Source organism: Thalassophryne amazonica, chromosome 6 (genome assembly GCF_902500255.1).
Source record: "Thalassophryne amazonica chromosome 6, fThaAma1.1, whole genome shotgun sequence".
NCBI classification, from domain to species: Eukaryota; Metazoa; Chordata; class Actinopteri; order Batrachoidiformes; family Batrachoididae; genus Thalassophryne; species Thalassophryne amazonica.
In genome coordinates this window covers 53,298,924-53,315,779 of record NC_047108.1, presented here as the reverse complement: position 1 = coordinate 53,315,779, position 16,856 = coordinate 53,298,924, and the positions used below count along the sequence as shown (strand labels likewise).

At 40.2% G+C, this 16,856-nt stretch overlaps 1 protein-coding gene across 2 annotated transcripts in view; it reads right to left on the bottom strand.

The window, feature by feature from the left end:
* The window catches only part of plxnb1a (plexin b1a), a 129,321-nt gene that overhangs the window by 49,004 nt on the left and 63,461 nt on the right, over positions 1-16,856 (bottom strand). For both annotated transcript variants that reach the window (XM_034172188.1, XM_034172189.1), the window contains 9 exons: positions 15,155-15,328; positions 11,816-12,050; positions 11,441-11,683; positions 6,387-6,563; positions 6,029-6,177; positions 3,047-3,147; positions 2,708-2,925; positions 732-910; positions 554-620 (listed from right to left, as the gene is read on the bottom strand). In XM_034172188.1, coding sequence (XP_034028079.1) covers positions 554-620; positions 732-910; positions 2,708-2,925; positions 3,047-3,147; positions 6,029-6,177; positions 6,387-6,563; positions 11,441-11,683; positions 11,816-12,050; positions 15,155-15,328 — 1,543 coding nt within the window. The remainder of the gene's footprint in view (positions 1-553; positions 621-731; positions 911-2,707; positions 2,926-3,046; positions 3,148-6,028; positions 6,178-6,386; positions 6,564-11,440; positions 11,684-11,815; positions 12,051-15,154; positions 15,329-16,856) is intronic.

Below are 16,856 nucleotides of genomic sequence, written 5' to 3'. Positions count from 1 at the left end.
ATTTGCGACCGTGATGTGGCCGTGCTGGGCACGCGTCATATCTGTTTTGCACACTGTCCCGGTCCGCCGCCAAGCCGCGCCAACCCGTCAGTTGTGGATATCAGCGGATGACAGGGGATATGCGGTGCGTTGGTTGTGTATGTCCTGCGTATGTCTTCAGTTTGTGTTCAGGCAGTGATGCGGATCTCATCTGCAGCAGGATTTCTGAGCCGCTCAAAAATCCTGGCTGCGGACATGCATGCCTCTGCGGATGATCACGGATGTGTTCGGATGGCGGCCGACTCATACAGGAATGTTACACGGTTATTGCGGTTGTTTGGCGGATGTGGGCCACTTTTGTGCGCATTCCATCCACAAATCCTCCTAAACGCCAGTGGGACAGGGCACTAACATATTTTGTCGAACAAATGAGAGACAGGGGTGATCACATAAGCTACATACACTCCTAATCAGCTCCCTAGGGTTATGTGAACTGGTCTTGTTGTGGTCTGTTTATTTCAGCAACAATTATTACTATTTGCTCATATCAGGCAGGGAATACTGAACAACATACCCTCAGAAAGGTGAAGAGACAAATAGACATCCAGTTTGTTAAGAGCTTCTCAACCACTGATTCAGTCCTAGAAAAGGAGAAGTGCACAAACACTCACTGCATGATGAAATTATTTTCCCTTGCATTACAGATATTAAACTGATTGATTGATTAATTAACAAACTCAATGCCTTCTCACCTTCTGAGCATCAGTTTTGGGTTCTTGGCTACATACTGTTCCACCAGATCATTAAGTAGGGTCTTCAAGATGTCTGTGAAATACTCCAGTTTACCATGTAGGGCTACAGTCAGGAGAGAGGCCACATAGGCCCGGTCCCTAGGGGAAAATGTTCGCTGGACCTCCAGAGCATGAATAAACTGGAAAGGGACAATCACAACAAGAACATATGAACTAAAAAACATTGATATATCTCTGCAACGATTGGGAAACAGATTGGAAAACAGGTACTCTATGTGAGGTTATGGTACTGAGGAGGGATGAAAAGACAGCATTGTGAACTTTTCAAATATGCCTTCTTTTGAATCCTTCTTGATGCAGCTATCCTTACTGTTCAAAACATGTTCCTTTTAGTTCACAAAGGTCTGTCTTATGTCCATGAGATGAAGGTAAACTGTTGGAGCTTGATCTGAGGTGTTGCTCTTTTTGTGCTGGATCCCTGTCTTATTTTCTTATGATCTGGAGTCTGATCTTTGGGGCGGATGACCATTTGTCTTACAGTGTTTGGTTTGAAGAAAGTAGGTACCGTATCCTATTTGGTTTGTCCTGCAAATATTTCAAAGCAACGTATATGTCAAAATCAAGAGCAATCCAAGATTGCTGACATCCACCAATCAGGTTCCGGATCACCTCCAAAATTCAATGCAGTCTTCCATATCCTAATATCTATCTGTGGTGAAAATTGAATCAAAATCCATGCAATAGTTTTGATATAATCCTGCTAACAGACAGACAGACAAATAAATAAATAAACGCCAATGATTTTATTACATCCTTGGCGGCTGTAATAAACTGCATTATCATATATGGGAACAAAATGGCACCATCTCCAGACATGACAAACTGCCCCATAGACTGATCTGAATGAGGTATTGTCTGATCCATGCTCTGGAGCTGAAGGTGGCAGTAATTCACCATGAAGCTGGGCGCCAACCACAGCAATGCAAGCAGATGAAGGAGAAGAGACCGCAAACAGAAGGATGTGCTGGGTCTTAGACAATGAGTGCAATTAACAAATCCTGCTCTCCAACTAAAAGATCGCACTTTGAATAAGGACTGGACATGACTTTCATAAGCTCTCAAATAAAGATATGGAAAAACTTCTTACTCAAAAAGACTATACTACAGTAAGGTTAACTATAATGTTTTAAAAATGTATTGTTATCTAAACAAGTGTATTTACATTTATTGACTGATCACAGACACGATTATTTCCACACTGGCATTTTCGTCTGTTCAGTGACAGCAAGAAGCAGTGTGCTTCTGAGTTGTTTGTGCTTTGTGCAATGATATCAATTATCCCGTTAACTTCTGCTTGCTAATGTGGTGTTTTTTTTAAATTAATAAAATAATACAATTAAATTAATTTTGCTTCCTGTTGCACGAAGCAGAGGTACTACATTTCAAGAGCTATATGTGAGTTACAGACCGATACAACTTGTGTTTTTCCTCTTCATGATGAATTTTTTGACAGATGCGACCAATACTAATGTGTATGTATATGACCAACATTTCATATAGCCTGGAAGGTGCGATATGTTATCTTTTCCAAAGATTCTCTTCCTCCACTTGAGAAAAGGGCATCCACAAGGCCTTAGAGGCTTCTGTAGTGCCTTCCTTCCTTTACTTTGACCTTCGCACAGCTTTTGGCTAGTCTTCTACAGCTTCTCTTTGAATGACTAATTTCTTAAAAGCAGTTTCACATTAGTAATAAATAAATAAAATAAATAAATAAATAATGTGTTTATGCAACTCGTTTCAGAAATTGCACTTGTCTTTTGTCAAGGTTGCTTTATAATGACAATGAAATTATAAATTATATATTTATTCATAAACTGTTCTAATGATGTAATATAGTGATTCATGGCTGTCTGTCCTTTTTTGAATAACCTTGCAACAGTCAGCTCTAATCAACTCTTTAATAAGTTCAGTTTTACCTTTGTAAGAAATAGTTTACTATTGAGCAGGTTTGACAACTGAACCAGCCCCTGCTCAACAGTCTGCCTTCGACTCTCAGGAACATCCAGATCTCGTCTCAGTGGTGACTCTTGGTGGCCAGGGAAAAAGATACGCTCTGCATACGCCCAGTAATCCAGGAAGGCAATCCCGGAACCCACTAAATCACTGGACATGTCCATCATTTCTGTCATCAAGTCTGAGGAAGCACAAAGCAAGGAAAATGTTACTGGTAGAAGGTTTGTTTGACATTATTCAAATAATATATAAAATTCTTTGGAACAAGGACTGTTCTGATATGAAAACTTTATCTGTTATACCTGTGAATTCTTTTTTACAGCGGTCTCTCACACTGGTCTCAAGGTTCTCCAACTGAATCTGCACCTTTTTATAGTCTCTCATAGCTTGTTTGCTTTTTCTCCTGATAAACAACAGTGATGTATAAGTATTTAGGTAAAGGTATACAGTAAGACACTTTACCATACTGTCAGTAGAGTGTGACAGGTACTGTACATTTAAGGATAAGGAAGGAATGGCATGAAACTGCTTTTTAGGAGTGCAAGTGGGTCTCCAGCCTGTGAAAAACTGTTATTGGTGGTTGCTGGTGGGATTAGCCCTTCAGACACCATAAAAGAACATTCACACAGCACAAAATATAAGAATAAAACTTTTATTCCAATCTGATGCCTTTCACTAGAGGATAGCACACATTATGAGTAGGATTAGGCAAAGCCACTCAGAGTCGTGTCCTTCAAATAAGCAACACCACCAGAGTACACTGAGGATTGCGTCTTTCAGTGATGGGAATTTGCTTGGTGCTGAGGTGTCATTTTTTGCACAACAGCACAAATAATTTGTTACTTCAAAGCCTCGATAATACATATCGAGGCTTATATACCCCCCCCCCCCCCCCCGCCGGCTTACATATATAATTGTTTTATTGGAAAAATAACTTTTAATATTTTTATTTTCAGAAATTATTTGATAAAAATGATTATGACCATTTTTGTGGGGCCAACTTTTTTCACACTGTATTTTACTAATACAAACTAGTATCCCAGCCAACAACAGATCTTGGCGTGTTGTTAGACCACATATATGTCAACTTCAGAGATGTTGGTGCAATTCCCAAAGTGTTTGACTGTTATTACTCAGGCCATGACATTGTTATGTTAAGTTGGAGGAGGTTATGTCTTCGCCCCCATTTGTTTGTCTGTTTGTCTGATTTTGAACAGCCTGAAGCCCACATTGTTCATATATTGTTATGAATTTTTTTTTACGGAAGATTCATATACCAATAGGCACGAACTGATTCAATTTTCAAGGCCACAGGACAAAGGGCAAAGTCAGGAAAGATCCCTAACATTGAATGAATTTTCAAAAATTTATAACTCAAATTCCGTTCATATTTGAAAGCCTTATGTAGGATGGTAGCCTTTACTGACTGACAAAGTTTGATCCAGGTCTCATCCAGATGACAGATTTTGTGGCATTTAAATTTAACATTGAAAACCCCATTTAATGTATACTTTACATTATTTTTTTAATCAGACATACCCCAATCAATCTCATATTTGAAAGTGAGGTGCAGACTCGCACTCACTATCAAATGACAAAGTTTGATCCAGATCTGAACCAGATTGTGGATTTTGTGAACATCTGAATTTAATTTGATAAGCCCATTTGTGTACATTTTGCATTATATCTCAATCAAAAGGGCCTCAATCCCTCTCATTTGTGGCAATGAGGTACAAACTGATCGTCATCTGATTCCTATTCGGGATTTAGCAGATATTTGATGTTATAATTAAAAAAACCTTTTGATCTATATTTTGTATTTTATTTTACGTAGCTTTTGAAAAGCCACTTCTAACAGGACTTTGACCTTGAACATTTTTTCCAAGGTAAAAATTTGTGGAATTGGAAACTAGTGTTGGCAAAGGTTTGCACTCTATGAGTGAGGTGCTCTAGTATGTTCATGAGTCATTCTTTTGTTCGGGAGGAAATCTGTACTTAGTTTTAATATAATGGTAGTTGAGTTCTATTCATATCTTGATAATAAATGTCTCCATTAACAATTTGGATTTGAGTGACACTTTGTAGTTTTAAATATAATAATAATTATAATATGTTGGTAGTGTTCAGAAAACACAAAGAAAGGTTGAACAGTTGGTATGAATATTATCAAAGAATTTCTCATTAATTGTTATATTCCACAAGTTGCATGAATGGGTTGAAGTCTGCTGTCTCTGATCATCTTATTTTTGGTGGCATAATTACAGTAATTCAGTTCTTGAACACTGATCCAATCCTTTGTTGTGCCAACAGCAATTAATAAATTAATATATAATGTAATTACAAATGGACAGTGATGACCTGAAGTCTACAGAACCATGCTTGTGATCAGAAGGTCACAGATTCAATTCCCCAATCAACTGGGAAAATCACTAAGGAGCCCTTTAGGAGGGTCTGTAACCCTTAACTTTGTCCTGGTGGCAGATGAGCACCTTGCCTAGCAGTTCCCCCTAGCAGTTGCCTAGCAGTCATACATTACACTATAAAAATGAGGAACCTTGAGGTGCTTTTTGCCCTCACATTGTCCTTTGACCTATACATTAACTGCTTTCTTCCACCTTCTTAACAAGGCAAGAATTCATCTCATCCTGTCTATGGCTGATGCACAGACTGATCCATTCATTTGTCTCTTCTTGACTGGATTACTGAAATATCCTATTCTCTCTCATACCACAATCCAGAATTAGATATCGCCAATTGGTTCAAAATATTGCTGCCTGAATTTTGACAAGAAGCAGAAGGTTCGACCACATTACAACAATTTTGCCCTCCCTTCATTGGCTTCCTGTCTCTGTGAGGTCTGAGTTTAAGGTTCTGTTGTCCGTAGATGTGTGTGTGGGTGTGAATGTGTTTGTTTGTCTATATGTGCCCCTGCGACAGACTGACGTCCTGTTCAGGGTGTACCCCGCCTTGCGCTCTATGACTGCTGGGATAGGCTCCAGCCCCCTGCGACCCTTAATTGGACTATGCGGTTGAAGATGAGTGTGTGTGAGTGTTAGGCCGTTACCCACTCAGCAACCTGCTCTACAAAAAGCCCATGATTCCACACTAACATAGAGTAGTTAGGCTTGCACATCATTCTTGCGATCCTCCTACTGGTTATAGTATTATTGTAGGTGCTGCTGCCATCAGCACCACCATGCATTGTCTAAAATTAGAGCTGCCCTATCTTAAAAATCTCACTTTAACCCCTGTATATACCATGCCTGTGTGCACTCTGTTTTTACCTGTATATGAGCACTATGATGACCACAATGAGAGCCACTATGAAAGCTCCCACCCCGACTCCCACCTGGGCCTCCAAAGGAAATGTGGGCTGGGCCTGGATGTCATATTGCACTCTGCCCAGAGAGAAGTTCAGGTTCCCCATTTTTACCTTGAAAAGACAGTGAGTGAGGGTATTGATGCAGACAATCCCCTAGACTAGAGCAAAGGTTATGTGATCTTGACAGTGTAGCATGAAATTAAGCAACTCTACATTAATTTGCTGCTATATATCCTGACTGTTCATATCTCTTTCCCTACACAGGTTTGAAGGTAATGGCATACTTTTTCTGACTGAATTCCATGAGATCACTGACTCACTGTGAACTCGGGCAGCGTGTCCATGCCATCCTGTTTTTTGTTGGATGTGATAGTGGGTTGTTGGGCTGGTGGCTCACAGTACAAGTTGTTGTGGGTCAGAGTCTTCACTGCACAGACACCTTCTCCTATCAGTGCCACCACCTCCTCTTTGTAGATGGCTAGATCCAGGTTCTCCCCCTAGAGTCAAGAGACAAAATTGGCAGAGCATAACTTGCCCAAGTTTAAAACTTAAACAAAAATAAATAGGATTAAGAAATGGAATAGGTTTCAAATCAAATCAAATCAATTTCATTTATATAGCACCAAATCACAACAAACAGTTACCCCAAGGCGCTTCGTATTGCAAGGCAAAGCCATACAATAATTACAGAAAAACCCCAACTGTCAAAACGACCCCCTGTGAGCAAGCACTTGGCGACAGTGGGAAGGAAAAACTCCCTTTTAACAGGAAGAAACCTCCAGCAGAACCAGGCTCAGGGAGGGGCAGTCTTCTGCTGGGACTGGTTGGGGCTGAGGGAGAGAACCAGGAAAAAGACATGCTGTGGAGGGGAGCAGAGATCAATCACTAATGATTAAATGCAGAGTGGTGCATACAGAGCAAAAAGAGAAAGAAACACTCAGTGCATCATGGGAACCCCCCAGCAGTCTAAGTCTATAGCAGCATAACTAAGGGATGGTTCAGGGTCACCTGATCCAGCCCTAACTATAAGCTTTAGCACAAAGGAAAGTTTTAAGCCTAATCTTAAAAGTAGAGAGGGTGTCTGTCTCCCTGATCCGAATTGGGAGCTGGTTCCAGAGGAGAGGAGCCTGAAAGCTGAAGGATCTGCCTCCCATTTTACTCTTACAAACCCTAGGAACTACAAGTAAGCCTGCAGTCTGAGAGCGAAGTGCTCTATTGGAGTGATATGGTACTATGAGGTCCCTAAGATAAGATGGGACCTGATTATTCAAAACCTTATAAGTAAGAAGAAGAATTTTAAATTATATTCTAGAATTAACAGGAAGCCAATGAAGAGAGGCCAATATGGGTGAGATATGCTCTCTCCTTCTAGTCCCTGTCAGTACTCTAGCTGCAGCATTTTGAATTAACTGAAGGCTTTTCAGGGAACTTTTAGGACAACCTGATAATAATGAATTACAATAGTCCAGCCTAGAGGAAATAAATGCATGAATTAGTTTTTCAGCATCACTCTGAGACAAGACCTTTCTAATTTTAGAGATATTGCACAAATGCAAAAAAGCAGTCCTACATATTTGTTTAATATGCGCATTGAATGACATATCCTGATCAAAAATGACTCCAAGATTTCTCACAGTATTACTAGAGGTCAGGGTAATGCCATCCAGAGTAAGGATCTGGTTAGACAGCATGTTTCTAAGATTTGTGGGGCCAAGTACAATAACTTCAGTTTTATCTGAGTTTAAAAGCAGGAAATTAGAGGTCATCCATGTCTTTATGTCTGTAAGACAATCCTGCAGTTTAGCTAATTGGTGTGTGTCCTCTGGCTTCATGGATAGATAAAGCTGAGTATCATCTGCGTAACAATGAAAATTTAAGCAATGCTGTCTAATAATACTGCCTAAGGGAAGCATGTATAAAGTGAATAAAATTGGTCCTAGAACAGAACTTTGTGGAACTCCATAATTAACCTTAGTCTCTGAAGAAGATTCCCCATTTACATGAACAAATTGTAAAATTTTATGGTCAACAGTATCAAAAGCAGCACTGAGGTCTAACAGAACAAGCACAGAGATGAGTCCACTGTCTGAGGCCATAAGAAGATAATTTGTAACCTTCACTAATGCTGTTTCTGTACTATGATGAATTTTAAACCCTGACTGAAACTCTTCAAATAGACCATTCCTCTGCAGATGATCAGTTAGCTGTTTTACAACTACCCTTTCAAGAATTTTTGAGAGAAAAGGAAGGTTGGAGATTGGCCTATAATTAGCTAAGATAGCTGGGTCAAGTGATGGCTTTTTAAGTAATGGTTTAATTACTGCCACCTTAAAAGCCTGTGGTACATAGCCAACTAATAAAGACAGATTGATCATATTTAAGATCGAAGCATTACTTAATGGTAGGGCTTCCTTGAGCAGCCTGGTAGGAATGGGGTCTAATAGACATGTTGATGGTTTGGGGGAAGTAACTAATGAAAATAACTCAGACGGAACAATCGGAGAGAAAGAGTCTAACCAAATACCGGCATCACTGAAAGCAGCCAAAGAGAACAATATGTCTTTGGGATGATTATGAGTAATTTTTTCTCTAATAGTTAAAATTTTATTAGCAAAGAAAGTCATGAAGTCATTACTAGTTAAAGTTAAAGGAATACTCGGCTCAATAGAGCTCTGACTCTTTGTCAGCCTAGCTACAGTGCTGAAAAGAAACCTGGGGTTGTTCTTATTTTCTTCAATTAGTGATGAGTAGTAAGATGTCCTAGCTTTACGGAGGGCTTAGTTAGTGAGACGCCATTTCCTCTCCAACGTACGGGTTATCTGCTTTAAGCTGCGAGTTTGTGAGTTATACCACAGAGTCAGGCACTTCTGATTTAAGGCTCTCTTTTTCAGAGGAGCTACAGCATCCAAAGTTGTCCTCAATGAGGATATAAAACTATTGATGAGATAATCTATCTCACTCACAGAGTTTAGGTAGCTACTCTGCCCTGTGTTGGTATATGGCATTGGAGAACATAAAGAAGGAATCATATCCTTAAACCTAGTTACAGCGCTTCCTGAAAGACTTCTACTGTAATGAAACTTATTCCCCACTACTGGGTAGTCCATCAGAGTAAATGTAAATGTTATTAAGAAATGATCAGACAGAAGGGGGTTTTCAGGGAATACTGTTAAGTCTTCAATTTCAATACCATAAGTCAGAACAAGATCTAAGGTATGATTAAAGTGGTGGGTGGACTCATTTACATTTTGAGCAAAGCCAATCGAGTCTAACAATAGATTAAATGCAGTGTTGAGGCTGTCATTCTCAGCATCTGTGTGGATGTTAAAATCGCCCACTATAATTATCTTATCTGAGCTAAGCACTAAGTCAGACAAAAGGTCCGAAAATTCACAGAGAAACTCACAGTAACGACCAGGAGGACGATAGATAACAACAAATAAAACTGGTTTTTGGGACTTCCAATTTGGATGGACAAGACTAAGAGACAAGCTTTCAAATGAATTAAAGCTCTGTCTGGGTTTTTGATTAATTAATAAGCTGGGGTGGAAGATTGCTGCTAATCCTCCGCCTCGGCCCGTGCTACGAGCGTTCTGGCAGTTAGTGTGACTCGGGGGTGTTGACTCATTTAAACTAACATATTCATCCTGCTGTAACCAGGTTTCTGTAAGGCAGAATAAATCAATATGTTGATCCATTATTATATAATTTACTAACAGGGACTTAGAAGAGAGAGATCTAATGTTTAATAGACCACATTTAACTGTTTTAGTCTGTGGTGCAGTTGAAGGTGCTATATTATTTTTTCTTTTTGAATTTTTATGCTTAAATAAATTTTTGCTGGTTATTGGTGGTCTGGGAGCAGGCACCGTCTCTATGGGGATGGGGTAATGAGGGGATGGCAGGGGGAGAGAAGCTGCAGAGAGGTGTGTAAGACTACAACTCTGCTTCCTGGTCCCAACCCTGAATAGTCACGGTTTGGAGAATTTAAGAAAATTGGCCAGATTTCTAGAAATGAGAGCTGCTCCATCCAAAGTGGGATGGATGCCGTCTCTCCTAACAAGACCAGGTTTTCCCCAGAAGCTTTGCCAATTATCTATGAAGCCCACCTTTGACTGTGTTGAATGTTTGATGTCCACAGTAAAGGTCAACCAATGTCAATATCCATTGGATTCAATGGCATATAACATATGTCTCCCTGTAATATGACAACTAAGCATGACAGATGTGGGGAAACTATTCCTTTTTACAACTCTATTTGCCCAACAAGTAATTTACATCACTTTTTACCAAAATTGGAGCAACTGTAACTTTTGACACCTGTCCAAACTGAAATTGAATTTTTTTCACATTTTTTGCTATTTTTTACCTCATAACTGAAAATAATTCAGTCATAGATGGTCCAAAATATATCTTTTTGAAATCTTTATGGCCAGACAAATAATACAGAATGCCTTTCAATATGACTGGAGCATTTTTAAATTTTGACCCCTGCATGATTCTTCAATTGACCCCTACCTGGCTGGCTATTGATAATTCAAGTGGACACTCTGCTTTTTCAAATCAAACAGCGCCAAATCAAAACATAAGTCACAGCAAGGCGCTACATACAAGCAAGGTTTAATACCTCTCCCGTCCCATGAGTATGAAAATGCATTCAATTCAATTTATTTCATTTATATAGCACCAAATCACAACAAAGCTGCCTCAAGGCACTTCACACAAGTAAGGTCTAACCTTACCAACCCCTAGAGCAAGCACACAAGTGACAGTGGTAAGGAAAAACTCCTTCTGATGATTTGAGGAAGAAACCTCAAGCAGACCAGACTCAAAGGGGTGACCCTCTGCTTGGTCCATGCTACAGACACAGTTGCAAATACAAATATACAGGAAATTTGGGGAGTGAAAAATGCAGAAAGAAATTTTGCATCTAAGCAAACATATACATATAGAGTCCAGTGATCACAATGGCCAATGGCTCAAACAACAACCAAGAGGTGGCAAGCAAAGTCCCAATAAAATGGACTACCAGTGATGAGTGAGTGTTTTCACTCCATCACAGGTTTTTGACCACTTGATGATCCTCTAACCTACAGACATGCTCTGGATCTTAAAGACAAGGTTGCAAGTATTATTTAACTATAAAGCAATATGTACTCACCCGTGGAATGTTATTTTATGGTCTGAACCATTTGACAGGTTTTTACTGCTTTCTTTGTGTTATTTGTGTAGATTTCTACAATCCACTGTTGCATAATGTGGGGGCTTCTCGCTGTGACTCGGTTCATGGAGTCACCTTCATGGAAACATTTTGAAGGATGCATTATAATAATGTCAGTGTCAATTTTGAATCATGTATGTGGTTGTAACCCACCTCCACAGAGATGATGCTGCCAGGTTTGTGGTGGTAGGGTTTACTGGGGTCGTTCTGGTTCAGAGGGTACAGTTCCGGATCAGGCTCATAGCTGAAGGCCTTGTTTGCTACGCTTTTGAAGTCAAAGTGAAGGCTGTCCAACAGGAAATGAACTCTGACCCTGGCCCATCTGGCCTCTGGGCCCACCGCTGGGGTTGGACACAAGATGAGGGAGGAGCTGCTCACTGTGCAGCGAGACTTGTACTGGAGCCATTAGACAAGCGCAGAGATTGAGCAAGGGATTGAAGTAAATTATGTGTTAGAAATATTAGCTTGTCGAGTAATTTTTTTTCATTGTCATTGAAGAGTAATGTGTACGTATGTGTACTCACACACCTGTTTGACATGACAAAGTGTTCCCTCGGGGCAGTCTAACTCCGGGACGATCCTCCTCCATCTCTTCATTGGACCTTGCTGACTCTGCCCTCTGCTCAGGCTCAAAATATTTCGCCAAGTGCTGCTTCTTCTCCTCCTGGGAGGAAGGATGTCAGGAGGACTGAGGGTAACCCTCATTTTCGGCTCTTGGACAACATCCAGGTTCTGACCTGAGACTCTAATGATTCTGCCCCCGCTGCAGAGGAGAGCCAAAGCAAAGTCAGCATCAAAATTATTAAATGCAATTAATGAAGCACCTCACCATCTGTGTTTAAACCTGCCACCAAGTAAACATTTAAGAGATGAAGCTGATTTTTTTACCTTTGGGTTTTTAAAATTTAAGTCACAAAAAGAATTTTCTTTGGCACCACTATAATTTATTTATTTGTCTTTAAGTAGGGCATTCAGTAGGGGAAGTGATGGTCTAGTGGTTAAGGCTTGAGACCAGATGATCCTTAGTTCAAATCCCAGCCTGACTGGAAAATCACTAAGGGCCCTTGGGCAAGGTCTTTAATCCCCTATTGCTCCCAGTGTGTAGTGTCAGGAATGTCGCTCTCGAGGACCGAACTTGGCCACCCCTGGTGTAGTGAGTACCTTGTATGGCAGCACCCTCACATCGGGGTGAATGTGAGGCATTATTTGTAATTGTAAAGCGCTTTGAGCATCTGATGCAGATGGAAAAGCTATATAAATGCAGCTATATAAATGCAGTCCATTTACCATTCATAATATGACATTGCTAATATGATCAAAAATTCACATTGTCTGTATAAAATAATTAATATTTACCATGAAGGGGAAAATTTCAAACAAACAGATGACCTTCAACTACTTATGGTAGTGACCCATCCAGTCTATGATAGCGACATCACAGATCATGTGGGGGCTTGCCCTGACTTGTGCGAGGGATGCTGGGAAACACATGACAACAGCCAATCAGAGTAGAGATGCACAGTAATGTCAACTGTTTTTTCTCTTGAATAAAATTATCCAACATGGTGGAAAATGCTCCGAAACACCTTATTTCTGTCTAAATAAAAAAAACAACAACTCATATATCTTGTAATAGTACGAAATAAACACTTCTAAATTTAAAAACACTATTTTTTTAAACCAGATAACACATCTGAATTGATTTACAAGACATTTTAGAGATGTTAGCATGTACGCCCTGTGATGCATGTACACGGGGCGTATACATGGATCACGCAAGGTCAAATGTAATGTATTTTTTTAATTTAATGTAATTTACTGCCCCTTACCAAGAACAAAACCATCATATTCCTCATTTTGGATTCATTAAAATTCACAATAATGTGGGTGTGGGTGTGCCCCAGTGTGGGTCTGTGTTTGGTATGTAGTTGTGTGTATGCTTTTCCATCTGCTCATCATCTGTATTTGTTCCTGTTGTAAGTGTGCTGGGTGTGTGTTTGTGAGCATGTGAGTGCATGAGCATGCATATCATGATATGGCTCTCTCCTGCATTTGCAGGTCTTGAGTACAGTATGTGTCCCCTGTCTATTGTTGTAATCATCTAGGTCTGATGTTTGCCATCTGTCCGATGCCTGTGTCTCTGTGTTAGATCATCAGTTCTTTATGTAGATTTTCGAGATAACACACTGTTCTATTTTGAGGTCTTTTATTCATTGTTTGCATTTCTTTACAGTTTGTCTCTGATCTTGGTTTGAGTCGTTCATCACTTTGTGTTGTCTTTTTGTTTCACCTATGTCTTTACATTTTGTGTGCATTATGTTTTGGTTTTATATTTATTGATCAAGTTTTATTTCCACTTACCTTGTGTTGTCCATTTTATGTTAGATCTTGGTGTTCCTTTATTTTCCTCTCATGTCCCAGATTTTCCGTTGATACTGATTTTACACCTGTTAAGTTAATTAGTTAACTAATTTGACACCTGTTAATTAGTTGAGCTTGTATTTTAGACACACCTTCACACTGTTCATTGATTCAGTCGCACGTCTTGTCTGTCTCTACCTTGTTCTCCAGTTTGCAGGTTGTGCACCCCGCTGTGTTTTTGACAGTCATTTTTGTTTTTTCCTCGTTCTGTTCCTCACCCAGTCTTTTGATGTTTTGGATTGTTTGTTACGGTGTTCTGCTCTGTCACTATTCTTATATTACTGTCACTGTGGATTATTAAAGCACCTTGGTTTTTGCCCATCCCTCCTGTTCCCTGGCTGCCTGCATTTGGGATTCTATTTGACTCAGTGTTGCTTTAACTACAACACTCCTGCAGACAGGCTTAAAAAGAAAAGAAAGTATTTGTTATGGAATTCCCCGCAGGTAAATGTATTATCTTCATTAAAATTATCTGTAATTTGGCAACACATTTCAAACATAAACCGGCATTATAATGCAAGGATTTCAGTACAAACTAAATTTTATCAGTTTTATGAAATCTGAAAGGCTGTAAAGCTAATATAGTGTATCCGGAAAGTATTCATAGCGCTGGACTTTGTCCACATTTTATGTCTCAGCCTTATTACATAATTGATGAAATTCATTTTTTCCTCAAGATTCTATACCCCATCCCATATCATGACAATGTGAAAAAAGTTTTTCCGATTTTTGCCAATTTGTTAAAAATGTAAAAAAAAGAAAAAAAAGAGGGTGCCGTGAGTAGAATTTTGGGGGAAAAATTCATTTACTTCATTACGGAATAAGACTGTAACATAACACAATATGGACAAAGTTAAGTGCTGTGGATACTTTCCGGATGCACTGTAGAGCATACACACAGCAGAGCACTGTGTATTTTTTTCCTTATCAGTTTTTCAACAGTAAATCAGATTTGAAGTGCCCATGCATTCCAATTCCCTGAGAACTCAAATGTGCATTACATATTATCATGACAGGAACTTTGCTTGCAATTGCTTTGGGATAACTAACAAGTAAGTCCCTTCGGCTGCTCCCTTGTTTGCACTTAGAGTCGTCACAACACATCTGCAAGTTGAACTGGCACAAGTTTTATGCTGGATGCCCTTTGTGATGCAACTCCACATTACATAGTGAAATGTGGCAGGGGTGGGGTTTGTACACTGAAACCAAGTGTACAAACTCAAATGTGCATTACATATTATTATGACAGCACCTTTGCTTACTAATGTTTTCATATGAATAAGGTTGTAAAAAAAAAAATTAAAACTTAAATGGACCTGCTTTAACTATTTAATTTCCATCATACCTTTTGATTCTTGCATAATGTCTGCACTGTTTCAACCTCCCGCTATACTTTCCATGAAAACTGCATTGAACAATTGTTAAAAACATCAGACTAAAATCAACCTGAAAAAGCTTTTGGACGGAGCTGCTGATGTGATATTGGGGTTGGGGGTGTAATGATACATCAATCCCTGAAGGTGGCGTTCTGCTCCACCAAACCGCACAGTGATGCCATGTTCACCAGTTCTGTTGCTGCCTCTGGTCAGACAGTTGATCTGATCCTCCTGGATGTTTAGCCTGAGCAGAAGAAAGAAAGCCACTTTAAGGATATTTTATCTTGCAAACAGCTTTGAAGATGACATTGAAAGCACACAGAGTTCTTTAGGAAGAAAATAATATTTAAACTTAATTTTCAACTTGACAAATTGCTGAGAATCTGGATACAACCCATACCTTGGTCATATAGAGACTACCAGAGAGTGCGCTGCAGTGGACCCGATACCTCATACTCCCCCAAAGCTACCTTGGGGGACCTGATCATCACAGTCATCAGTGATTTCACTGTGCAGGTTTGAGGCTGAGTGCAAACTATCTCTCTCAGAACATTACTCTGACAACTTGAGTCTTTCTTTTGGCTTCCCCTGTTTTGGTTGGGGTCACCACATTGGATCTTGTATGGATCCACATTTTGGACTGGCAAAAACTGATATGTGTAGCAATTCAACGTCAAGATAAACTAATGGATATACAATTAATTGTAACTTGCATCTTCTTCTTCTATTGCTTCCCCACACATTTATTCCTCAAACTCTCATTTTCCATTTAACCTGCTTCTTGATTCAGATCAGGCAGTCTTTCAACATCACTGCCAACATCCCAGTTTGTCATAAATGTGTATTTAAAAATGCTTCGCTAAAACATATAGATCACTCACTCACTCATCTTCAACTGCTTATCTGGGATTGGGTCACAGGGCAACAGCTCCAGCAGGGCACCCCAGAATTCCCTTTCCCGGGCCACACTGACCACCTCTGACTGGGGGATCCTCAGGCATTCCCAGGCCAATGTGGAGATATAATCTCTCCAAGTCCTGGGTCTTCCCTGGCATCTCCTCCCACATGGACGTGCCTGGAACACCTCCCTAGGGTTGCACCCAGGGGGCATCCTTACAAGATATCCAAACCACCTCAGCTGGCTCCGTTCAATGTGAAGGATCACCGGCTCTACTGCGCGATCTCCACGGATGACTGAACTTCCCACCCTATCTCTAAGGGCCACCTTCCTAAGGAAGCCCATTTTGGCCGCTTGTACCCGTGATCTAGTTGTTTCGTTCATGACCCAACCCTGATGACCATAGATGAGGGTAGGAATGAAGATTGACCAGTAGATCGAGAGCTTCGCCTTTTGGCTCAGCTCCCTTTTCATCACAACAGTACGATAGAGCGAATGCAACACCGTCCCTGCTGCGCAGATTCTCCAGCCAATCTCACGCTCCATTGTCCCCTCACTCATGAATAAGGACATTTCCACGTCCAGGTTTACTGTCCATCTCCACTTCTCATGCACGCAATGTGTGCGCGGTTGCCGGCGACACACGTACAAACGGACTGTCTCGTGCATAATTAACTGACTCAAACATTGTTCGGAAGGAAATGCAATAACACTGGTTTTCCTGCTTTACTCATGGACAAGTGTCACAGCGGATCAAACCTGTTCTCACAGAATGTCCTGCTGCTGCTGCTGGCTGAAAAAAACATTCCACACCTTCATGCTCAAGTGAAATGCCACAACACAGGGTTTTCAAGTGACACTCAGAAAGCTGTGA